This window comes from Schistocerca cancellata, chromosome 6 (genome assembly GCF_023864275.1).
Source record: "Schistocerca cancellata isolate TAMUIC-IGC-003103 chromosome 6, iqSchCanc2.1, whole genome shotgun sequence".
NCBI lineage: Eukaryota > Metazoa > Arthropoda > Insecta > Orthoptera > Acrididae > Schistocerca > Schistocerca cancellata.
This window is the reverse complement of record NC_064631.1, coordinates 577,231,774-577,259,120: the sequence shown is the minus strand read 5'-3', so window position 1 is coordinate 577,259,120 and position 27,347 is coordinate 577,231,774. Positions and strand designations below refer to the sequence as shown.

The window sequence follows — 27,347 nt, the reverse complement described above, 5'->3', positions numbered from 1 at the left end:
CTGTTGCCCAGAACACAAATGGCACACCAGACTGCAGGACCCTAACAGGTCAGCAGCCACGCAACATTGCACAACGGAATTACACAGAATGTATTATGGCCATACTAAGGTTCTGACACAGTGTCTAACATCTGGGGCTGTATCATTAAAGAATGTATTGAGAGTCGAATAATGGAACCACTGATCAATCACGATAATAGCAACATCCTTAGTAAGGCCTGGGATAGTGCACTGAGTCTGATAAAGAAGAGGAAGGAGTTGTTGTTGTTGTTGTTGTTGTTGTTGTCTTCAGTCCTGAGACTGGTTTGATGCAGCTCTCCATGCTACTCTATCCTGTGCAAGCTTCATCATCTCCCTACAACCTACATCCTTCTGAATCTGCTTAGTGTACTCATCTCTTGGTCTCCCTCTACGATTTTTACCCTCCATACTGCCCTCCAATACTAAATTGGTGATCCCTTGATGCCTCAGAACATGTCCAACCAACCGATCCCTTCTTCTAGTCAAGTTGTGCCACAAACTCCTCTTCTCCCCAATTCTATTCAATACCTCCTCATTAGTTATGTGATCTACCCATCTAATTTTCAGCATTCTTCTGTAGCACCACATTTCGAAAGCTCCTATTCTCTTCTTGCCTAAACTATTTATCGTCCATGTTTCAGCTCCATACGTGGCTACACTCCATACAAATACTTTCAGAAAAAACTTCCGGACACTTAAATCTATACCTTATATTAAATTTCTCCTCTTCAGAAATGCTTTCCTTGCTAGAGCCAGGCTACACTTTATATACTCTCTACTTCGACCATTAGTTATTTTGCCCCCCAAATAGCAAAACTCCTTTACTTCAGAGGCAGGAAGAGCAACCGAGATATGCCACCAGCATGTGTTCATGGGAGTGAATCTCTGACGGAGCAATTTGGTGATGGGAGGAGGAGATGCTGAAAGTATGCCACCTGAGCCTGGGCACAGACCACATACACAATGCCAAGGCCTCTGGTTCTGAGAGGAGGGGGAGCAAATAAGCTCTGTTCTTGTTCCTTGCCAATTAGCTCATCAGTGTATCAAATAATGGCAATGTGGGCACTTGCCAAAATATTGTGCCCTTTGGGCACTGACATCTAGTAGGCTAATTCAACTGTGAATTATTTGACCATGACAAAATTGTTCCCATGTAAAGTCGAAATATCTCCAGACTTCAAGAAGATGTAGCAATCCAAATGCCACAAATGGCCTCACAGAATATCAGTTTGGGTCCTAGAGGAACTTAGGAACTTGAAAGACAATACTGACCCAATGAGTTATCTTAGAAGACAGGCTGAAGAAAGGCAAAACTGCAGTTATAAGGCAGGCTGATTTAGATAAAGCTTTAGTAAATACTTCAATACATTCTTAGCAGTTCTCAAACTAGCTGAGAAAAATTACAGGGAGTGAAAGTTTACTTTGACACATACAGAAATCAGACAGAAGGAGAGGTTGAGCAGCAAGGGAAGCAGTGGCGAAGAATGGAGTGAGACAGGGCTGTAGTCTCTCCCTGAAGTTATTCAGTCTGTACACCGAGCATTCAGTAAAGAGAACAAACGAGAAATTAGGAAAGGGGATTAAAGCACGGGGAAAAGAAAAAAAAAACTTATGAGGTTTGCGAAAAAATTGTAATTCATGGACAACCATGACCTCATGACTCTGACAAGCAGCTGAATGGAACAAACAGCAGCTTATAAAAAATGATATAAAATTTTAGCCAACTACAGCTTCGAAGTCAAACTTTATCAGGCAATGCTGAGGAGTCTTAGATAAGGAAACAGCACTGCTATTCAGGCAGCAAAATAGCGGATCACTGATCAACTAAAATGGACACAAAAGGGAGACTGGCATTGACAAGAGAAATATCTCTATGAAAGAGAATTTTTTAAACATTTAATATCAATTTAAATGTTGGGGAAGTATCTCCTGGAGGTATGGAACGCACATGGAATGTGGCCAATGAACAGTTGAGACATGGAAAAACAAGTGTCATTGGAAGCATCTGATTCTACCCATCTGCTTTGACCCATGATGTAATGGTGGTAGTGTTTATGACACCACTGTGGCATGGCGGTTTTGAATTTGTACATGTCTGTAGATCTTGTGTTGTATTTGATTGTACTCTCCACTGGTGGCTGTTGATGTGTTGAGTTTAATGTGTGGTACTGGTCTCATTTGAGTCTTTGCTATTACTGTGGTAACACACGTTGGTTTGAGTCTCAGTAGTCAGTGCTGTAACATGGGTTTGGAAGTGTTTGCTTTGTTTTCAGTGCATTATGTGTTTTTTATGTGTGTGTGGTGTTTTTGCTAGATCTGATTAGTTTGGTGTTCTTTTTTTTGTAGAGGCTTTTATTGGTAAGTAATTTTTGTTTTGGTTTCATTTGATAGCAATTGTGATGTTTCATGTATTTTACATTCATGGTATTTCATTTGTGTTTAAATTGATCTAGGTTTTTGAGTTGTTGGTGTTCTGGTTTCGGCTGGGTTTTGTGAGTTATGTAGGTGTATGAAGTCTGTAGCCCCCCCCCCCCCCCAAGTGGGTATTGAGAGCTGTGTGTGAGCTATACAGGTCAACTTTCTGGAGCTGCAGTTTTTTAAAAATATATAAAAAAAAAAAAAAAAAAAAAAAAAAAAAAAAAAAAAAAAAAAAAAAGCTTCCTTTGAGCTATACAGGTCAAGTGAAGTATACAATTCCTACTGGTTTGCGGCTGTAACATCATAAGTTGAGATTTGTTTTACAACATTTGTTTTGAGATGGTGCAATGTTTTGTATTGTTATATATTTAGAGTTTTCTAAGCCCCCTTTGTCCCATACTTACCTCATTAGTTTCATTTTAGTGTTAGGTTGAGTGTTCTTGTGTCTTTTTAGTTATGTTTGCACTTATTGGCATGTGTATGTAGTGACAATATTGGTCTCATTTTGTATATGCTGGATGTAGGTGTTTCACCATACTGATGACATCATGGGTCAAAGCAGATGGGTGGACTCTGTCACTTCCCTAATGCCAAAACATAAGGGAATATAATGTGGTACTAGAGAAGAACATTAAAGATTATGTGGGTAGATCGAACCACTGTCAAGGAGATACTAAACCAAACTGAGAAAAACAGAAATTTGTGGCACTACTTTAGTAAAATAATGGGTCCGCTGATAGGACACATATTTCAGTATCAAGCCATCATCAATCTGCAGCGAACAGAAGTGGAAAGGGGGAAAATGAAGACTTGAAAACTGCAAGCACGTCCATATGGATGTAGTAGTTATGCATATGATGATGAAATCAAAACAGCGTAACACAATCACCTAGTTTGTATACAAACAACATGTACTACCATTTGCTTGTAACTATGAAAGTTATTTCCATAACAAGAAAAAATACATACAACTGAGTAGAAAAGTATAAAATTACTATACCATAACTATTTAAAATATTAAGTAGCAGAATAAATTGAAAATGCTTTCTTTTATAGTCCCCTCCAAATTCAGTCAAGATAACTGGGAGAGGATGGAGGAAGTGGGGGTTACAAGTGACATTCAAAACATGTGTACCTTAGTTTATCAGATTCAACAATGTTTTTGGAGTCAACTTACATAGGGAGTTATTGTGTCTAAAATAGTTATGTAACCAAGAACTACAGTTTACATTTTATTTTGTATAAAACATTCAGAGCAAGTATGTATTTGCAAATGATCCACTGATGTAGATTTTAGGCAGTTACACAATTTATCTAGTAAGCTTACATATCCTGTTTGACCATCTGGTGAATAATCATTCTCTCCTGTTTAACTTATACCTATGACTTTTTCTCGAGTTCAAATCTTATAAAAACAAATACTGTTTACAAGCAAGGTACAAAAACAATTTTAGGAGAGTAGTCTTGGAAATTCACATGGAATATTCACGCCTATTAGATGAAACATTTATTTGTAATCATTGCAAAGCAATGTTCCATTTAATGAACCTCTGGAGTCTTACTGTCATTGTATGGCTTCCTATCAAATGTTTATGACATCACAGAAACAAAAATGATCCTTCAAAATATTTATTCTGATGAATGCTACTTCTCAGGTACAAGTTACAGTCTCATTATTTTAAAATTATAAGTGTGGGAGACACAACGTGGAATTACAGCATTGCTTCCAAAGTCAATACGCAGAGGAGAGTGCTATAACTTCGTCAACTGTCACTAACCCAGTATGTGGTAACCACAAAAGTTTGTTTGCAACAAGACCTCTATTATCAGAAACTAAGTTACTTAACTCAATGTAAGCATAATAAACTCACCAAATCCTTGTCTAATAATTGCACTATTGATCGACGGTCCTCTGTTACTAGCAGCATGAGTGCCATTACTGACGTCCCTCAGGTCTACAGTACGAAGTGTCACTTCTGTACTGTTTGCTTTCGTCGCTGGCACACTGCTCCTTTTGTCAGCTTCTTCTGCTGAAACTCGACTGTATGATGTTTTATCTATGTTGAGGTGGACAGATTCAGAGCCCATAACTGTACCGCTATATTCTGATGCCTCGCTCGGCGAAGGTTTTATAACTTTTCTTTTTGGTGGTTCTGGAAGCTTTTCCGGAGAAACGGATCTACTCAAGCTTCGGTCGAGATTCACATGCACTGTTTCTGGATTGATAATAGCGCCATGGTATTCGTCGTCTGCGTCTTCATTGGTGACGGGTAAAGGTAATTTTGGGGCCACTTTGCTCATTTCTTTGTCCATTTTTTCTTGTTCTTCCTCTTCGAACGACACCCATTTTTTGGTATTTCCCTCGGAAACCTTAGGGAACTGTGAGGCGTCATCTGTACTCATTCTCAACTCTTCGGCATCTGACAGGTTGACGAAATTAGCACACAGCGCGAACACTATTTCTTTGGGCACTAATGAAAAATTATGTACGCGGCTTCTTTTACTGAAAAGGACGATCACAAAGTTCCATCACATAGTAACTGACTCTGCTGTCAAATTCCCACTTTTAACACCACTCCCACATACCACATACAAGTAGCGCATACGACTACGCCAAAGATTTTCTCAACAACCTACAGGTACAAACCAAAGATCCTATTAGTCCGAATCGTAAATACCATGGAGGTAAGCCATGGTAAATACCACAGTCTACACGCAACGATCTGTCTGTGCAAATGTCTGCACAGACAAGCTGGAGCGTGTGGACAGGAGATCGCCGCACATCTGGCGCGAGACAGCTGTTTGCTCAGTCTACTGTTTGTATTTGTGCGCATAGGGCATTAAAATGACTGATACTCGTCAGTGTTCTAAAGAGTTTGTAAGTGAATTGATTGAAATATATAGAAACTACCCATGTTTGTGGAAGATTAAAAGTAAAGAATATAGTTCTCGAGACAAAAAGACAGCAGCATACAATGCTCTGATTGAAAAATTGCGGGCAGTTGACGCCTCGGCAAACAGAAAAACGGTAATAAAAAAAAATTCGTTGCGAACTGGCGAAATTATTTGCAGATGGACGTCGAAACCTATAATTATCTCTTAAAGCTTGTAACCCCTCATATTATGAGAAAAAAATACTTGTATGAGAAGGGCAATTTCTCCTCATAAACGGCTGGCGCAACATTAAGATTCCTAGCAACAGGAAGGGGCTACAAGGATTTGCAATTTTCAACTTCAATATCGAAACAAGCGTTGAGTAAAATAATACCCAACACATGTGAAGCTATTTACGCTGTCCTGAAGGATGAGTTCGTGAAGGTAAGTCAAGTAAATTAAGTCTGTCAGCGAACTGTTTACCGAAAAGAGTTATCCAAAGTTCAGAAATCTAGAAGATCTGGTGTAAGAGTAGATCAAGTATACCAGCCAACGTTATGGTATTTTGATCTGCTTGGCTTTCTTAGTGATCAAGAAACGCCAAGACCAAGCAGGAGCACAACTGAAGATGAAATTGGAGTGTCAATGTGCGAGGAAATGGAACATCGGTAATGTAAAACAAAATAGGTTCGCCCTGCAACTCTCGCAGTAAATGTACGTGAGAAAACTGCTTCCACTTTAGCAGCCACTGTCTACACCATTTTGACCGACTTCTGTTTCCTGCGGTTGGTCTGAATGTTTTTTGCAACACAAGCTGAGAACACAGATCACAACAGAACTTCCTCCATTTGACATTTCTATATTTCAAAATAATTGAATTAAGTTTTTGACGTTTACGGGGACCGTAGTCGCTTGTCACTGATATTTCTTTTCTACACCGACAGATGGCGGGCGAGTAGTAGATTGGGGTTTGTGTCGTGTGAACACACCACATTTGCAGCGATCTTTTGCATGTACAGACATCTGCGCCAATGTCTGCGCAGACAGATCGTTGCGTGTGGACCGGGCCGCGACACTCACTACTGTAAAAGTTGTAACCGTTTAACAGATGGAGCGACCCTAGCGCTCCAAGCGGCGAGAAAGATGAACATCAGAAGCGTCGTAAGCATTATGTTTGCTTTGCATCCATTTCCTACGTAATTTACGAAATATTTGCGTTATTTTCTTGCCGCCAAGGGTTTATATAGTATCAGAAGGCAAATATGTCCCTAAGAATGATTCTAAAATAAGCGCAAGTATGGACAAAAACCATAAATCGTGGGACAAGCTACAACACATTCGTGAAGAAACACTTGTGACGTTGGATAGAATTGAATCTTACCACGTTGATATCAAAAGAATATAAACACACGGATTCACACGTAAGAAGCACATCTACAAGGAAAAGCGATCGACAGCTCATTTGTCGTTCTGTAGGCCTACTTTGTTTGTCATTGTCGCCTGTTGCCACAATGCGACCTTCAGCTTTATACTATTCTAAGTGGGACAAGCAACTACCAAATCGTGGGAGAAATATGTTGAAACATTATAATGAGCTGATTACATTACATTTCACGCAAAACCAAATATTTGAGTAACTTTCAAACACTGTCAGAGAACAAGGTGCTAACAAAGTAATGTCATCACACGAAGGAAGCAAGGAAAATTAAGTGACTAACAACAGAAGTGAATGAAATACATACCAAACATTACGCTTTTGTAAGACACGAATAACTGTACTTAATCTAATCACTTATCGTCAAAGCAGGTCTGCGTTGATGATTCACACGTATCTGGCACTGATACATGGAGAGTTGAACTGGCTGCTTCTGTGTCATAGGACTGTTTTACAGCTGTAGATGGATTGTCGAATCTTTGTGGCAGTTTCCTCTTCATCGTCAGTTGAGGTGGCTTATTTGGAATGTACTACCAAAAGGAAGTTCATTTACCCTACATGTTTAAATATTTTTAACGCTTCTTAATTGACAATAGCTGTTAAATAAGCTAAGTTTAGTGTGTGTTTATTTTTATTTCTTGACAATATTCCTTTAACTAAGAAATTTTACATTCTTTTTCGACTTACACTCCTGGAAATTGAAATAAGAACACCGTGAATTCATTGTCCCAGGAAGGGGAAACTTTATTGACACATTCCTGGGGTCAGATACATCACATGATCACACTGACAGAACCACAGGCACATAGACACAGGCAACAGAGCATGCACAATGTCGGCACTAGTACAGTGTATATCCACCTTTCGCAGCAATGCAGGCTGCTATTCTCCCATGGAGACGATCGTAGAGATGCTGGATGTAGTCCTGTGGAACGGCTTGCCATGCCATTTCCACCTGGCGCCTCAGTTGGACCAGCGTTCGTGCTGGACGTGCAGACCGCGTGAGACGACGCTTCATCCAGTCCCAAACATGCTCAATGGGGGACAGATCCGGAGATCTTGCTGGCCAGGGTAGTTGACTTACACCTTCTAGAGCACGTTGGGTGGCACGGGATACATGCGGACGTGCATTGTCCTGTTGGAACAGCAAGTTCCCTTGCCGGTCTAGGAATGGTAGAACGATGGGTTCGATGACGGTTTGGATGTACCGTGCACTATTCAGTGTCCCCTCGACGATCACCAGTGGTGTACGGCCAGTGTAGGAGATCGCTCCCCACACCATGATGCCGGGTGTTGGCCCTGTGTGCCTTGGTCGTATGCAGTCCTGATTGTGGCGCTCACCTGCACGGCGCCAAACACGCATACGACCATCATTGGCACCAAGGCAGAAGCGACTCTCATCGCTGAAGACGACACGTCTCCATTCGTCCCTCCATTCACGCCTGTCGCGACACCACTGGAGGCGGGCTGCACGATGTTGGGGCGTGAGCGGAAGACGGCCTAACGGTGTGGGGGACCGTAGCCCAGCTTCATGGAGACGGTTGCGAATGGTCCTCGCCGATACCCCAGGAGCAACAGTGTCCCTAATTTGCTGGGAAGTGGCGGTGCAGTCCCCTACGGCACTGCGTAGGATCCTACGGTCTTGGCGTGCATCCGTGCGTCGCTGCGGTCCGGTCCCAGGTCGACAGGCACGTGCACCTTCCGCCGACCACTGGCGACAACATCGATGTACTGTGGAGACCTCACGCCCCACGTGTTGAGCAATTCGGCGGTACGTCCACCCGGCCTCCTGCATGCCCACTATACGCCCTCACTCAAAGTCCGTCAACTGCACATACAGTTCACGTCCACGCTGTCGCGGCATGCTACCAGTGTTAAAGACTGCGATGGAGCTCCGTATGCCACGGCAAACTGGCTGACACTGACGGCGGCGGTGCACAAATGCTGCGCAGCTAGCGCCAGTCGACGGCCAACACCGCGGTTCCTGGTGTGTCCGCTGTGCCGTGCGTGTGATCATTGCTTGTACAGCCCTCTCGCAGTGTCCGGAGCAAGTATGGTGTTCTTTTTTCCATTTCCAGGAATGTATAACCCATTGGTTAGTAATGACATCATACTGTCACAAGTGGGCGGAGCCTCTATTATATATAGTAAGACGTGCACCAGTTTCTCCAGTAGTGATTCTTCAGGAGAAGGAGCTTCTTACTCATTGGTAATTCATCGTTTTATGGTTTTATAACTTTATGTATTTTTCTTAATGTATGTAGCCCTCTTATTAAAGCTTTGTATACGACTTGTAGGTCTGAAGATGACCACAGTAGTGGTCGAAACCGGTCACCGTAATAAATAAATTGTGATCAAGAATGTTTTTAATAGTAAATGCTTCTAACACATTGATCACTGCCACTCCCATAACATATTCAAAAGCAATTATCCCATGCATGTCCAATAGGGTTCATGTTTGGAAAACATGCTGGCCACTCTAGTCCAGCGATGTCATTAACCTGAAGGAAGTCATTCACGGGATTTGCACGATGGGGGCGCCAATTATCGTCCATGAAGACGAATGCCTCGCCAATATGCTGACGATATGGCTGCACTATCGGTCGGAGGATGGCATTCACGTTTTTTCAGACGTTACAGTGCCTTCCACGACCACCAACGGTATATGTCGGCTCCACATAATGCCACCCCAAAACATCAGGGAACCTCCACCTTCCTGCAGTCGTTCGACAGTGTGTCTAAGGTGTTCAGCCTGACCGGGTTGCCTCCAAACACGTCTCCGACGATTGTCTGGTTGAAGGCATAGGCGACTCTCATTGGTGAAGAGAACGTGATGCCAGTCCTGAGTCGTCCATTTGGCCCATCTGTACCGCACTGCATGGTGTTGTGGTTGCAAACATGGACCTCGCCATGGATGTCGGGAGTGAAGTTGCGCATCATGCAGCCCATTGTGCACAGTTTGAGTCGTAACACGATGAACTGTGGCTGCACGAAAAGCGTTATTCAAGAAGGTGGCGTTGCTGTTAGGGTTTGTCCAAGCTATAATCAGTAGGTAGAGGTCATCCACTGCAGTAGTAGCCCTTTTGTGGCATGAGCGAAGCGTGTCATCGACATTTCCTGTCTCTCTGTGTCTCCTCCACGTCCAAACAACATCGCTTTGGTTCACTCCAAGACGCCTGGACACTTCCCTTCCTGAGAACCCATCCTCGCACAAAGTAACAATGCGGACGCGATTGAACCACGGCATTGACTGTCTCAGCATGGTTGAACTACAGACAACATGAGCCGTGTATCTCCTTCCTGGTGGAATGACTGGAACTGATTGGCTTTTGGACCCCCTCCGTCTAATAAGCGCTGCTCATGCATGGTTGTTAACATCTTTGAATGGGTTTAGTGATCAAAGGGACTGTTGTAACCTCCCCACAAAGAAAAATTTCAATGATAATGAAAATGTGAGCCAAGTGTAACCTCCCTGCAAAATATAAAAATCTCAGTGTGAGTAAGAGTAACCTTCCCACAAAATATAATAAGTTACAATTAAATGAATTTTTAAATAATGTAACCTCTGAACAAAATTGATTTTAATGTAACCTCTGAACAAAATTGGCTCCCATTTATAGTCTCTGTGCAAAGAATGCATTCACACTTAATATTCCCACAAAATTCTTTTCTCATTTAATGTCAAGTTCGGAATAGAAAAATTCCTAAACACCAAAAAAATAAAAAAAGTTTAGTAACCTTCGGCCCTGTATTCTGAATAAAAAAGCAAAAATTCTTACCTCAATAAAAACCGCAATTATATCTGCTCTTAAGTTGAAATTTTTCGACACAGCTTCGTGCAATGCTGGCGTATATTTTTTTTTTATTATTGGAAGGAATGATCATGCATTTGAAATATTCTTTAAATTGAAATGAATGCTTTTCTTTAAAAGAGTTGCTTTATATTATAAAAATTATTATTGGGGCATTTCTTTGAACAAATTAAATTACAATTAACATACATTATTAAATACGTGCAAGGCTGCTTCTTTACCTTCTACAACAATACTCATCCTCCAGAGCCCTGACCAGAGTCGCGAGCAGAGCACACAGCCGACGCATGCCGACTCCCGCCGACTAGCACGGACGGACTACTACTGTCGACTGACTACTACTACTGTCGACTCGCACGGTCAAGCGCAGACTAGCAACAGCTAACGATAAACCACTCTCTGGTCAGAGATTATGTCATGCCTTGCCCATCGCCAGCAATGTATATGTCTTTCATAACCCTCCACTGGGGGGGGGGGGCAAAAATTTGGCAGCGATGGTGAGTCAATTGGACTTGCCATGAGCAACAAATTTTTCTTAATTATCTAACTATACAATCACAGAGTATATACAGATATATAGGTGTAGAACATGAAGTAAAATATAGTGCACATGCACTGAGTACAGAACATATCAGGCAATGACAAAATGTGTACACAATGAATACAAAACATATTAACAAATGGCAAAAATGCACACGCACTGTAAAACTCTTTAGCATTTTTACAACAAATAAACATAATGAGTACAAATCATATTGACAAATGACAAAAGTGCACACGCACTGTAGTTCAGAACATATCAGCAAATCACAAAATGTATACGTAATGAATACAAATCATGTTAACAAAATGACGAAAGTGCACACGCACTGTAGTACAGAACATATCTGGGAATTACAAAATGTATACGTAATGAGTAAAAATGGCATAAAGTGCACACACACTGTAGTACAGAACATATCTGGGAATTACAAAATGTGTATGTAATGAGTACAAATGGCATAAAGTGCACACGCACTGTAGAACTCTTTAGCATTTTTATAACAAATAAACATAATGAGTACAAATCATATTGACAAATGACAAAAGTGCACATGCACTGTAGTACTCTTTAGCATTTTTACAACAAATAAACATATCAAGGAGTGAAAGAAAGTGCACACGCACTGTAGAAGTCTTTAGCATTTTTACATAACATATCATGGAATGAAATAAAGTGCACACGCACTGTAGTACTCTTTAGCATTTTTACAACAAATAAACATATCAAGGAGTAAAAGAAAATGCACACGCACTGTATAAGTCTTTATCATTTTACAAGAATTTAAACGCATTGTATAAGTGTTTACCATTTTACAAGAACTAGGAAAGAAATGGGAAGGATTGCGTCATGGTTGTAGCACTGTAGGTTGCATGCAGCTGCACTGAAAGTCCAGATCTTTCTACAGAAGCACAACACCAAGTGAGATAATCTGACGTTCTTTTCCTTGAAGTATTAATCAGTGTAGCCAAGACACTGAACTGCCGTAGTAATATTCTTGTTATCATTTTGGTAGTACATTAGGTACACCAATTAGTGGGACTATAGTAACATCTCCATCGCTCAAGGTGGTGGACAGCATGTCATGTTCAAATGGTTCAAATGGCTCTGAGCACTATGGGACTCAACATCTGTGGTCATAAGTCCCCTAGAACTTAGAACTACTTAAACCTAACTAACATAAGGACATCACACACATCCATGCCCGAGGCAGGATTCGAACCTGCGACCGTAGCGGTCACGCGGTTCCAGACTGCAGCGCCATTAACCGCACGGCCACACCGGCCAGCTGCATGTCATGTCAACACCACGTTCTTGTAGAGTACACCAACGTAGAATTAGTGCAAAAACCAAATATAGTGCTCCATGATCATGAGGACAGACAGGACAAATGGATATTGCAGTAATTTATGGTAATTAAGTCAGAAGGTGAAGGACATTAAGTCACATAGTAGTCTTCATTGAGAATTACACTAGTCTAACAACTGATTTGAGTAATTGGTGGCACTCATCACCCAGTTACTGAACATTTCTGTACCATGTATGTAGTATTACAGAATAATGTTCATAAATCGTTTGTTTACAGAGAACATTGGCACTCATTGCCCAGCTACAAACCATCAGAAGTCATCATTCAAAACAGGAGCTAATAAATGGCATAGTATTACAAAATAATGTTCATAAATCGTTTGTTTACAGAGAACATTGGCACTCGTTGCCCAGCTACAAACCATCAGAAGTCATCATTCAAAATGAGTTAATTATTGGCATAGCATTTGTACATAATTAATCTAATTATACTAAACATTGGCATCATAGGTCATCTTATTACAGTAATCAGTGGCATTCATTGGCCAGTTACAAAGCATTTGTTTTTGTGCTAGCAATGCATTGCGTTGGGATCGATATTTAATAACAATAGTTGCTTTTGAGTTATTGCTGCAAATGAAGATGTGTAACATCATTCGTCATGAGTCAGCTGTAGCAAGGTTATGAAACAAGTAGAGTATTTGTGATCACATTCATAAATGACATAGGTTTAATGAACAACTGCTTATAGCACATTAATTTCATGAATAATTTCTCCTGCAAAATATACAAAAATGGATTATTAAACTGAAAGAAGAAACGCATATTATGCTGAAAAGTAGTGAACTTCGAATTAACAGGTAGTGAAATGTGTATAAAAAATATATGTGTTCTCTAGCTGTCATTTCCAAAACCTTCAGTCATCATACTATGCGATATAAGACATACTGTCAAAACGAACTGCAACAAATACTTAAATAACTACATAGCATAAATACATAAACTTCAACATTATCCTCATCCATAAAGAAAAAAAACTTCATTATTCATATTATCATAACTCTATTATTATCATCACCTGTAAAAAAAACTTCATTATCCACAGTAGCATATTCTTCATCATTATTCATCACCATTCATTATCACCTGCAAAAAAGTCACTTCATTATTCATTATACAACTATTCCTTATTTCTAGCATATTTCCTCACTAAAACTAAGATGTGTAGTTCTGTCTGACAGCCTGCATCAATCGCCTCGTATTCTGAAAGAAAAAATTAGTTAAGACTGCTATTCTACGATGTGTATAGTATATTCTTGTTAATGCTTGTTAATTCTGATCCATTTACTCTTCCTCACGAGGTATTGCATCTTCTTTCGTTCATTCTGAAGGTGAAATTCCCATGTCTGTTTAATTGATATATATATATATATATATATATATATATATATATATATATATATATATATATATATTTACATGTTATTGCTTTCTGAAAATGATGAACAAAGATTAATGTCTTGCATTTAAATCACATACCCACTAAATAAAAACTGGTTTATAGTAACATAATTGAGCATACAGCATAGCATGACAGAAAACGTAATATGTCAAAAACATAGACAGTGTTCAGAGGCAAAAATGTACACAGTGTATCACAATGTAGCAGCAAAAAAGTAAAGTAGTCACAATGTTGAGATATCATAGGGCAAAAATGTTAAAGTCAGCTGGTGTTTGTTATATCTTAAATATTTCATAGTGCATACAAACAAAACAGGAAAACAATCATACACACATAAAAAATGATGACAAGAAATGTGACCTTCTTTGTGTTCAGCTTGTATGTTGTGTAGTTAATAGAGGCGAGAATTGAAGACTTTAATGGAGAGAGAATTTAATAAAATTAATATGTCACTAGATAAAATTGCATAATTATTCATAAGATACGTAAGTTTATCTGGAAAAATGTGTACGGTCTGATGTGTAACGACAAGAAGAGCGACCTGCTAACCTTACCATGCCGGGCACTTGCCAAGAAAAAATACGTCAATCATCAGTAAGTAGTCACATAAATATAATTGCATAAGTGGTCATAAAATGTGTAAGTTCATCTGGAAAAATATGCACGGTCTGATGTGTAACGACAAGAAGAGCGACCTGCTAACTTTACCTTGCCGGGTACTTGCCAAGAAAAATACGATAATCATCAGTAAGTGTTCATGTGAATATAATTGCATAAGTGATCATAAAAAAATTAGAAAATGGCCTTACAGTATGATAAATCATAAAGTATGTTCATTCAATAAAAGGTTTGATGTTGGAGACGTTGTGGTTCCCTTTGGTTTTTCTCGTTCTCAAAGTTTCGACGTGTACTACATTGGGGTGAGGAATGCAGCGAATCCGATATGGACCTGCGTATAGAAGCTCAAATTTACTGCATCTACTCTTTCCTCTGTTGGATAAATAGTGTGTACGTACTAATATCTTCTGTCCAATGTGAAAGTCACGACGTGTACAAACCTGTTTTTGCTGTCTTCTCCGGCGCTCTGCAGCACGTTTGAAGTTGTTCAGCGCAATGTCAATTATTTCATGGTGTCGTAGTAGACGCGATCTAGGAAAGGTTACTAATTCTTTAATTTTGTTAGGTGGTTCAACATTTTTCAGTATAACAGACGGAGATAGCATAGTAGATTCATTTGGTATGGAATTAATTACATCCTGGAATGAGAGTATGTGTGTGTCTCAATCAATATGTTTTTTATGGCAGTATATTCTACACAGTTTACCAATTTCTTTCATTAATCGTTCACAAGGGTTCGAAGAAGCATGGTACCTGGATATATAGATCGGAGAAATGTTTCTAGCTCGTAACATACGTGTCCATATAGCAGATCGAAACTGTGATCCATTGTCGGAAATTACTTTCAACACATGCCCTACATGACATAGAAAATGTTTTACAAATGCTTTCGAAACAGTTTTAGCGGTAGCTTTGCGTAACGGAGTGAAGGTAACAAATTTTGAAGTGAGTTCAACAGCGACAAAGATGTAGCAAAAGCCTCTATTAGTTCTGGGAATCGGACCAAAAATGTCTACAGCGGCCATATGTCTCAATTTAACAGGTACAATGGGATGTAATGGAGGAACATGTGAAGTCGTGTCTGACTTAGCTTTCTGGCAGATTTTACATGACGCTAAAACTCGTCGAATACCTTTCTCCATATTGGCAAAATAACAGTTCTGTCTCAGTATAAGAAAACATTTTCTGGCTCCATAATGTGCGTAACTTAAATGAGTATACGAGATTAATTTGTTAACAAGTCCATCAGGAATGCATAATAACCAATTGTTGCTGTCAGGATGAGAGCGGCGAAACAGAATGTCATTGTGTACAGTGTAATGGTTTCTAATGGTAACATTATTCCTATCTTGCCAAAGGTGTTTAATCTCTTTCCATACGTTGTCTTTACTCTGCTCCTGTGCTATGTCTTGTAATGACGACGAAATGAAATTTTCAAATGCATCTTGTTGAATGTACATGACGCTGAAATTTGCTTTGCAGAAGTTGGTTGCGATGTCTTGCTGATTGTTGCTGAGAGAACGAGATAGTGCGTCTGCTACAATATTTTGTGTGCCGGGAATGTGAACAATTGTGAATTTAAATTCCTGCAAATAAAGTTTCCATCTACTTAATCTGTCGTGTGTAAATTTAGCCAGAAGTAAAAATTGTATCGCTCTATGGTCTGTATAAACGGTGGTATGTCTTCCATAAAGAAAATGCCTAGATCTGGTAAAAGCCCAAACAACACATAATGTTTCCAGTTCTGTAACAGAATAATTTCGTTCAGCAGGTGACAGAATGCGACTTGCAAAAGCGATGTTTTTAATTACTGTACAACCATCTTCTTCAATTTACTGAAAAATATGTACGCCTAAAGCGGTGTTAGAACTGTCGGTGGCAATGGAAAAATTTCTAGTAAGATCTGGGTGCGATAAAAGTGGTGCATTCAATAAGGCTTGTTTCAAATAACATTCTCGTGAACAAAATTCTGTGTGTCAAAAGGATTGCTTGCGTTACTGGAAAATGCAACCTGTACTGTATCTAGTCAAATTCTATCTGACGTGTTATTATTTTCCAGAGGATTCTGTGGCATTTCGACTATTTGAACTGTTCTGTTATTTCTTCCAGACGTATTACGTTCTGGATGATACCTACTGTCTGGTTCATTCATGATAATATGTTGTTGCTGATGTTCTTGTTGCTGATGAGATCGACTGTTATTAAATGTACGCTGAAAATTGTGCTCATTAGTTTTACGTCTGTCATGATAGTCATTTCTATACGGCGCATTGCAATAGGAATTGAAATAGTGTGTTTTTTGTACATACTGATTCCCTTGTTGCTGTGCGTTACTATTTGTTGGGGCCGACGCTATACGCGTACGACGCTATACGCGTACGCGGCGAAACATTAAAGCTTGGTTGACCTTGTGCATTACATTGTTGGTTAGGTATGCTAACCGCTTGGCTTTCATGCTGTTGCGGTGAAAAACCTCTATTGTTACCAAAATGCGTTCGTTGTTGCTGATAATTTTACACATACTGATGATTAAAAAAATTTTTTTTTTTGTCTGTTATTAAAGTTCTCGTGGTTGTCATTTCTGGAGCGTCTAATGAAAAATTGACACTTTCAGTAAAACTTGTCTTATTGGGTTTTCTTTACTCTTTCTTAATCCTAGATAGAGCGATAGTTAAAGAGCTGTTTTGATAGATATAAAGGATAGTAGAAGAGAAGGCAGCAGTGCAGAAAACTAAATATGAAACAGCACTACTACGACTCGGGGCCCTGTGCACGCTACGGCACATATTCATTAAAGCGTAATGAATCCCCTGAGGTCAATTATGCGCTGCAAATAAGCTTTAGCTTCTGCATTACAGGCAATGCCGGCAAAAATTCAAAAACACATTGCTGTATCCATTCCAATTCTAGTTTCTGCATTATAGCCCAAGCTGATGAAAATACAAAAGCAAATTGACGTATCCAGTCGAAAGAGTGAATCTGTGTTCTGTCATTTTTAATTACCTTAGATTTATTTACGGATAAAAATTGCTTGTAATCATCGTTATCGTCTCTGAATGTGTGAACAGGTTCAGGATTGCATGAGAATCTGTTTGACTGTGACTGTACGGAATCTAACTCACGTACTCTTTGTAAATTACTTAAGTTATACTGGCTGTGTGAGTCTGACAAATGTTCGCAAAGTGGCGTCTGCTGCGATGTGTTAAACGCTGAAACATTTTTCATCTGTGTTACCTCTTGCTGCAAAGTTGACAATTTTCTACGTAATGTATTATTAGACGAATCTATCTCACTGATTGCTGTAGATTTTGGAATTCAGGTGTTTGATTAAACGAAATCGGTGAAGTATCCTCTGATTTACTGTCATTATTACTTTCAATAACGTCAATACGACTGGCCAATTCATCATATTTTTCAGTCAGTATTTTTACCTGATCATCGTTTTTAGTGTCACAAGCATTAATTTGTTTTTGTATTTTACGTGTGGTTTTGTTCAATTTTTTAACGTCAGCTTTGATGACATCGGAATCCTGTGTTAGTTCTAATTGTTCGAGTCTGTCTGTCACTGTCTGAAAGTCTACTGTGTGTGTATCTGTTTTTGATTTTAGATCGGAAATTTCATTACGCAATTCGGTGTTCCGCCGTTGGATAAGCAGCTGCAGCAGCAAGTCGTATACTCCTAGCTCACTCATTTGTTACATATTTAATTCTTAATTTCTTTGCGTGTTTTTGGTACTTGCATTGTTTAATTCATAAATTTCGGGCGTATTATAGTATTTGAGAGTTGTAGCATTGCGTTTTAGTACCTGAATAGTGTAAATTCGCGTAGTCGTCTGTCATCTGTTTTTGTTTTGAACGGCCAGTGTCGGTTGGTCACAGTCAGTGTGCTCCCTGCCGCCGTTGGATAAGCAGCTGCAGCAGCAAGTCGTATACTCCTAGCTCACTCATTTGTTACATAGTTTAATTCTTAATTTCTTTGCGTGTTTTTGATACTTGCATTGTTTAATTCATAAATTTCGGGCGTATTATAGTATTTGAGAGTTGTAGCATTGCGTTTTAGTACCTGAATAGTGTAAATTCGCGTAGTCGTCTGTCATCTGTTTTTGTTTTGAACGGCCAGTGTCGGTTGGTCACAGTCAGTGTGCTCCCTGCCGCCGTTGGATAAGCAGCTGCAGCAGCAAGTCGTATACTCCTAGCTCACTCATTTGTTACATAGTTTAATTCTTAATTTCTTTGCGTGTTTTTGATACTTGCATTGTTTAATTCATAAATTTCGGGCGTATTATAGTATTTGAGAGTTGTAGCATTGCGTTTTAGTACCTGAATAGTGTTAAATCGCGTAGTCTCCTTCCGCCGCCGAGCAGTGTGTCAGCAGTGCACAAGTGGCAGCATTACTGCATTTACTAGGCAATCTTGTAGTTTAATAACCGTTTCAATTTTGTGTCGTTTTGTTTGCGCTCTCTGTAGATTAGTTCAGACGTTCTTTGCACAACAGTTTTTAGCATGGATAGGAACTGCAACTGCTGTGTTCGGATGCAGGCTGAGTTGGCATCCCTTCGCTCCCAGCTTCAGGCAGTGTTAGCTTCGATCACACAGCTTGAGGCTGTTGCCAATGGGCATCACTGTGGGGGTCCGGATGGGGGTTTGTCGGGGACGGCCAGCTCGTCCCACGCATCCCCCGATCGGACTACGACTGTGGTTGCCCGGGATACTGCCCGCATTGAGGCTGATCCCTCACCTGTGGTAGAGTGGGAGGTCGTCTCAAGGTGTGGCAGGGGGCGAAAGACATTCCGGAGGGCTGAACGGAAGGCCTCTCCAGTTTGTCTGACGAACCGGTTTCAGGCTCTGTCTCAGGCTGATACTGATCTTCGGCCTGACATGGCTGCTTGTCCTGTTCCAGAGGTTGCCCCTCAGTCCGCAAGATCCGGGCAGTCGCAGAGGGTGGGCTTACTGGTAGTTGGGAGCTCCAACGTCAGGCGCGTAATGGGGCCCCTTAGGGATATGGTAGCAAGGGAGGGGAAGAAAACCAAAGTGCACTTCGTGTGCATACCGGGGGGAGTCATTCCAGATGTGGAAAGGGTCCTTCCGGATGCCATGAAGGGTACAGGGTGCACCCATCTGCAGGTGGTCGCTCATGTCGGCACCAATGATGTGTGTCGCTATGGATCGGAGGAAATCCTCTCTGGCTTCCGGCGGCTATCTGATTTGGTGAAGACTGCCAGTCTCGCTAGCGGGATGAAAGCAGAGCTCACCATCTGCAGCATCGTCGACAGGACTGACTGCGGACCTTTGGTACAGAGCCGAGTGGAGGGTCTGAATCAAAGGCTGAGACGGTTCTGTGACCGTGTGGGCTGCAGATTCCTCGACTTGCGCCATAGGGTGGTGGGGTTTCGGGTTCCGCTGGATAGGTCAGGAGTCCACTACACGCAACAAGCGGCTACACGGGTAGCAGGGGTTGTGTGGCATGGGCTGGGCGGTTTTTTAGGTTAGATGGCCTCGGGCAAGTGCAGAAAGGGCAACAGCCTCAACGGGTGCGGGGCAAAGTCAGGACATGCGGGGACCAAGCAGCAATCGGTATTGTAATTGTAAACTGTCGAAGCTGCGTTGGTAAAGTACCGGAACTTCAAGCGCTGATAGAAAGCACCGAAGCTGAAATCGTTATAGGTACAGAAAGCTGGCTGAAGCCAGGGATAAATTCTGCCGAAATTTTTACAAAGGTACAGACGGTGTTTAGAAAGGATAGATTGCATGCAACCGGTGGTGGAGTGTTCGTCGCTGTTAGTAGTAGTTTATCCTGTAGTGAAGTAGAAGTGGATAGTTCCTGTGAATTATTATGGGTGGAGGTTACACCAACAACCGAGCTAGGTTAATAATTGGCTCCTTTTACCGACCCCCCGACTCAGCAGCATTAGTGGCAGAACAACTGAGAGAAAATTTGGAATACATTTCACATAAATTTTCTCAGCATGTTATGGTCTTAGGTGGAGATTTCAATTTACCAGATATAGACTGGGACACTCAGATGTTTAGGACGGGTTGTAGGGACAGAGCATCGAGTGACATTATACTGAGTGCACTATCCGAAAATTACCTCGAGCAATTAAACAGAGAACCGACTCGTGGAGATAACATCTTGGACCTACTGATAACAAACAGACCCGAACTTTTCGACTCTGTAAGTGCAGAACAGGGAATCAGTGATCATAAGGCCGTTGCAGCATCCCTGAATATGGAAGTTAAAAGGAATATAAAAAAAGGGAGGAAGGTTTATCTGTTTAGCAAGAGTAATAGAAGGCAGATTTCAGACTACCTAACAGATCAAAACGAAAATTTCTGTTCCGACACTGACAATGTTGAGTGTTTATGGAAAAAGTTCAAGGCAATCGTAAAATGCGTTTTAGACAGGTACGTGCCGAGTAAAACTGTGAGGGACGGGAAAAACCCACCGTGGTACAACAACAAAGTTAGGAAACTACTGCGAAAGCAAAGAGAGCTTCACTCCAAGTTTAAACGCAGCCAAAACCTCTCAGACAAACAGAAGCTAAACGATGTCAAAGTTAGCGTAAGGAGGGCTATGCGTGAAGCGTTCAGTGAATTCGAAAGTAAAATACTAGGTACCGACTTGACAGAAAATCCTAGGAAGTTCTGGTCTTACGTTAAATCAGTAAGTGGCTCGAAACATCATGTCCAGACACTCCGGGATGATGATGGCATTGAAACAGAGGATGACAAGCGTAAAGCTGAAATACTAAACACCTTTTTCCAAAGCTGTTTCACAGAGGAAGACCGCACTGCAGTTCCTTCTCTAAATCCTCGCACCAACGAAAAAATGGCTGACATCGAAATAAGTGTCCAAGGAATAGAAAAGCAACTGGAATCACTCAACAGAGGAAAGTCCACTGGACCTGACGGGATACCAATTCGAGTCTACACAGAGTACGCGAAAGAACTTGCCCCCCTTCTAACAGCTGTGTACCGCAAGTCTCTAGAGGAACAGAAGGTTCCAAATGATTGGAAAAGAGCGCAGGTAGTCCCAGTCTTCAAGAAGGGTCGTCGAGCAGATGCGCAAAACTATAGACCTATATCTCTGACGTCGATCTGTTGTAGAATTTTAGAACATGTGTTTTGCTCGAGTATCATGTCGTTTTTGGAAACTCAGAATCTACTATGTAGGAATCAACATGGATTCCGGAAACAGCGATCGTGTGAAACCCAACTCGCTTTATTTGTTCATGAGACCCAGAAAATATTAGATACAGGCTCCCAGGTAGATGCTATTTTTCTTGACTTCCGGAAGGCGTTCGATACAGTTCCGCACTGTCGCCTGATAAACAAAGTAAGAGCCTACGGAATATCTGACCAGCTGTGTGGCTGGATTGAAGAGTTTTTAGCAAACAGAACACAGCATGTTGTTATCAACGGAGAGACGTCTACAGACATTAAAGTAACCTCTGGCGTGCCACAGGGGAGTGTTATGGGACCATTGCTTTTCACAATATATATAAATGACCTAGTAGATAGTGTCGGAAGTTCCATGCGGCTTTTCGCGGATGATGCTGTAGTATACAGAGAAGTTGCAGCATTAGAAAATTGAAGCGAAATGCAGGAAGATCTGCAGCGGATAGGCACTTGGTGCAGGGAGTGGCAACTGACCCTTAACATAGACAAATGTAATGTATTGCGAATACATAGAAAGAAGGATCCTTTATTGTATGATTATATGATAGCGGAACAAACACTGGTAGCAGTTACTTCTGTAAAATATCTGGGAGTATGCGTGCGGAACGATTTGAAGTGGAATGATCATATAAAATTAATTGTTGGTAAGGCGGGTACCAGGTTGAGATTCATTGGGAGAGTCCTTAGAAAATGTAGTCCATCAACAAAGGAGGTGGCTTACAAAACACTCGTTCGACCTATACTTGAGTATTGCTCATCAGTGTGGGATCCGTACCAGATCGGGTTGACGGAGGAGATAGAGAAGATCCAAAGGAGAGCGGCGCGTTTCGTCACAGGGTTATTTGGTAACCGTGATAGCGTTTCGGAGATGTTTAACAAACTCAAGTGGCAGACTCTGCAAGAGAGGCGCTCTGCATCGCGGTGTAGCTTGCTCGCCAGATTTCGAGAGGGTGCGTTTCTGGATGAGGTATCGAATATATTGCTTCCCCCTACTTATACCTCCCGAGGAGATCACGAATGTAAAATTAGAGAGATTAGAGTGCGCACAGAGGCTTTCAGACAGTCGTTCTTCCCGCAAACCATACGCGACTGGAACAGGAAAGGGAGATAATGACAGTGGCACGTAAAGTGCCCTCCGCCACACACCGTTGGGTGGCTTGCGGAGTATAAATGTAGATGTAGATTTCGTCTGATACTGTAGCAATATTGTTGTCTACGTATGTTTTTGCTTTCGTAAACAATTTACGTTTATCTTCCTGTCTCTGTGCGGTAATTGTTTCCATGACTTGTCGCTTTACTTTATTCTGTTCCTGTATAAATTTAGGTAACGCGTTTCACTGTTTTGTAGGTGATGATTAAAACGTTCGTCAATTTGGCTGTTCTGTTGGTCGAATTTGCGTCTACTTTTGCATCCAGTGTGCACGAAAGTTCTGCTGTCATTAATTTAAACTCGTCACGTAACTGTGTTGCTTTTTCAGAGCATTGTTTACCGACTGCATTAATTTAGTCTCTAAGTGATTCTATTGTAGCTGTTTGCATATCCCCTAATTCTTGAGCAACCGATCTAATTTCTTCACTACTTTTCTTAGCACAAGCCTCAATTTCCTCACATAATTGTTCTTTAGTATCATGACACTGCGCGGCAATGGCTGTAATCTGTTCACTAAGCTGTCTGGAATTGTTGTCTAATTTTTCATTAAGGTTGTCTTGTTTTTCAAAAGTTGTTTGTTCTGTTCACTAAGTTGTTTGAAATTTTCATTAAGTTGTTTGTGATTGTTCTCTTGTCTTTCTTTCTGTTGTTTGGAATTTTCGTCTTGTTTTTTATTATGTTCATTCATCTGTAGCAACAATGCCATAATTTGATCCAATCTAAAATTAGCAACTCTATTCTCTGTGCTGTGTGATTGTGTATCTGCAATTGTCACGTTTTGTGTATCCATTTGGATATTCTGTGATTCTTGAAAATGTTTGCTAATCGGATGTGCACTGTTAGTCACTACCTCGGAATCAAATAAATCTGTCTTACTTTGAGTATACTGTTCATTTTCGTTGGAAACAGTTATCTGTTCGCTATGTAAATTTTGCAAATTGGGCGTGTCGAACTGGGCAGCGTTCATTGTAACAGAACGTCCCGCGTCGTCAATTGTCGTTAAATTAACAAAGGACACAATTGAATTTGTTTGTTCATCATTAGGATAAAAATCATTACTAGTGGTCAGTACGCACTGATTGTCTGTAAATGGAGGATTGTCATCATTACACTGAGTGTTGCAAGTACTATCGGTCAAATTATTTGAGTTGGCTATTTCACTCATTACACATCGCGATGTACTGTTAACAGTTTTTCGTGGCATTTTTTTTTTTTTTTACAAATCAGAATTAAGCACAAATGAAACTAGGACAATGCAAAATGCAACAAACACAAATACAACAAAGAGCAACAAATTGCCGATGATCTGTGGAAGAAAGAGTGACAAATTAGTAAATGCGTTGCGCCAGATGCAAACTACATTTAAGTAAATAAGAGCAGATATATGACTATTTATCAGAAGATTCACAAAGAAATACGATCCTGGCTGGATGTCGCCAAGTGTAACCTCCCCACAAAGACAAAAAATGAATGATAATGAAAATGTGAGCTAAGTGTAACCTCCCCGCAAAATATAAAAATGTCAATGTAAGAGTAACCTTCCCACAAAATACAATAAGTTACAATTAAATGAATTTTTAAATATTGTAACCTCTGAAGAAAATTGATTTTAATGTAACCTCTGAACAAAACTGGCTCACATTTATAGTCTCTGTCCAAAGAATGCATTCACACTTAATATTCCCACAAAATTCTTTTCTCATTTAATGTCAAGTTCGGAATAGAAAAATTTCTAAATACCAAAATAATAAAAAAAAGTTTAGTAACCTGATAAATTTTTATGAGGACAGCAGCGCTGCCCTTCGGCCCTGTATTCTGAATAAAAAAGCAAAAATTCTTACCTCAATAAAAACCGCAATTATATCTGCTGTTAAGTTGAAATTTTTCGACACAGCTTCGTGCAATGCTGGAGTATATTTTTTTTATTATTGGAAGGAATGATCATGCATTTGAAATATTCTTTAAATTGAAATGATTGCTTTTCTTTAAAAGAGTTGCTTTATATTATAAAAATTATTATTGGGACATTTCTTTGAACAAATTAAATTACAATTAACATACATTATTAAATATGTGCAAGGCTGCTTCTTTACCTTCTACAACAATACTCATCCTCCAGAGTCCTGACCAGAGTCGCGAGCACAGCACACAGCTGACGCATGCCGACTCCCGCCGACTAGCACGGACGGACTACTACTGTCGACTGACTACTACTACTATCGACTCGCGCAGTCAAGCACAGACTAGCAACAGCTAACGATAAACTACTCTCTGGTCAGAAATTATGTCATGCCTCGCCCATCGCCGGCAATGTATACGTCTTTCACTGTGTCTGTGGTACAATATCCACAGTCAATGTCTATCTTCAGGAGTTCTGGGAACCGGGGCCACGCAAATTTTTTTGATGTGTGTAATACGCTGAGTTAATCGATCTCTGTGTCATCGAAAGTTTAAACAATTTTTCGAAAATGTTAACGCAGTATAGGGAGGCATACTTCTTCATTCCGAAATAAGAGCAGGAAAATGTTTAACTAGTTTTTTGCACTTAGAATATATGTTCTGAAGCTTTTGAGTGCAGAAGTAAAATCAGATAGTAAGAAATCTGACGATTGACTGATGATTCGTTTTTTTAAATCAAAATCAGTATTTCTAACAGATTTCACAAATTTTTTACATAATCTGAATGGACGTTTGCAAGGAAAGGAACACATTATTTGTGATATGTTTATGGATAATAATGGATTCTGGCGTAAATCTGCGTTATTTAAATTACAACTAAACAAGGGAAATTCGTGTTATTTCCTAAGCTGCTGTGATGTGATACAAGAAACACAGAAGTAAAATTTTCAAGATTGATTTCAATTATTGGTGAAGTATCCAATGAGTTTCCTAGTTGTTTTTTGTTTTATAGAGTAAGAAATCGTTGTGTTTCATAATCTAATGCAAATTGTCTCCTCCAAGAAGTTTGTAGGTTGCAAACTGATGCATTAATGCTATCCAGAATAGAAGCAGAAGCTGAAATTTTTTAATTATGCCACTAGACTGGTACAGAAAAATCACAGACTTTGCTCTTAGAACAATTTTTTTCAAGTCAACATACATTATTCATAGTCCATTTTGTTCTATGAAGTACATTAGATCTGCTCACCATAATGGCGTGTCGAATGAGCAGTTGGAACATCAACTCAATCTCCCTACAAACAAATTGAAATCGAGTTGCAGAACTTGTCAAGACCAAAAATAAATGTACCCTAAATAATTAAAATAATGTCTCATTAATGTAAGTACAAGAGTTTGAGGCAAATTAATAAATAAAGATTAACGATTTAGTTGCATATAATTTTTTGAGTTTGCATTTAGGAAGTTGGTGTTATAGAGCTTACGATCCACGACGACTATAGTTGGAGTCACGAACGATGGCGATCGAGTGTAGGCTTGTTCTGCACACCTATGTCACATATTCCGTGACAACCAATGAGTGCTTAGTAGATTAGATTCAGTTTTCGTTCTATAGACCCAAAAAATGAGATGATTCTCATGGGTGTGGAACATGTCAGAGAGTATGACATAAAAACATGAAACATTTGAATATGATACTTACCACCCTGATCATTTGTCAGGAGATAGTAGAAAATAAGTTAATACAGCGCAGTAAACTGGGTCAGCTAATATTTACAGAATTAACACACTCTTAGTATGAAACACTGTTATCCACTATTAATAAATTTATCATATGCGAAATACCTAATCTTGACTGTTGTGACCAAGTGTTGTCAGAACTGAAATCTAACAGATATTTTTAATTAAGTTGACTTAACAGTCTCTGTTAAGATATTCATCTATGGAGTAGCAGGAGTTGCCTATAAAAACTCTTTCAGACTCTGTTTAAGCCGTGCTTTATCAGAAACCAAGTTTTTAATAGTTGCTGGCAATTTATTAAAAATGTGTGTTCCTGAATATTGGACCTCTTTTTGGACCAAGGTAAGTGATATTAGGCCTTTATGTAGATTCTTCTTATTCCTAGTATTGATACTGTGTACTGAGCTATTGGTTGGAAATAGAGATGTACTACTTGCAACAAATTTCATTAAGGAATAAATATACTGAGAAGCAGTGGTTAGAATACAAAGATCCTTGAACAGGTTTCTACAAGATGTTCTTGAATTTACACCACAAATGACTCTTATCACACGCTTTTGCACCCTAAAAACCTTTGCTCAGTTTGATGAGTTGCCCCAGAATATGATTGCATACGACATAATAGAATGAAAGTAAGCAAAGCATTCAAGTTCTTTTATGTTTATATCTCCTGCATGTGACATCATGCTCATGGCAAACACAGGCTTATTTCGGCAGTTAAGCAATTCTGTGGTATGCCTCCCAACTGAATTTATTATCGAGTTGTAACCCCAGAAATTTAACACTGTCAACCTCTTCGATCTGCATGTCTTCACACGTTATACTCATGCTGGAAGGAAATCTCTTACAGGTTCTGAACTACATATAGTGGGTCTTCTCTAAGAATTAGA

At 40.0% G+C, this 27,347-nt stretch overlaps 1 protein-coding gene across 5 annotated transcripts in view; it reads right to left on the bottom strand.

Annotated features, from left to right (window-relative positions):
* The window catches only part of LOC126190674 (transmembrane protein 268), a 106,882-nt gene extending 101,828 nt beyond the window's left edge, over positions 1-5,054 (bottom strand). For all 5 annotated transcript variants that reach the window (XR_007538267.1, XM_049931127.1, XM_049931125.1 and 2 more), the window contains exon 1: positions 4,311-5,054. Coding sequence is in view for 4 of the 5 variants with exons in the window: in XM_049931127.1 (XP_049787084.1) it covers positions 4,311-4,842 (532 nt within the window). In the remaining variant the exon portion in view is untranslated. The remainder of the gene's footprint in view (positions 1-4,310) is intronic.
* Between the last annotated feature and the right edge of the window lie 22,293 nt (positions 5,055-27,347).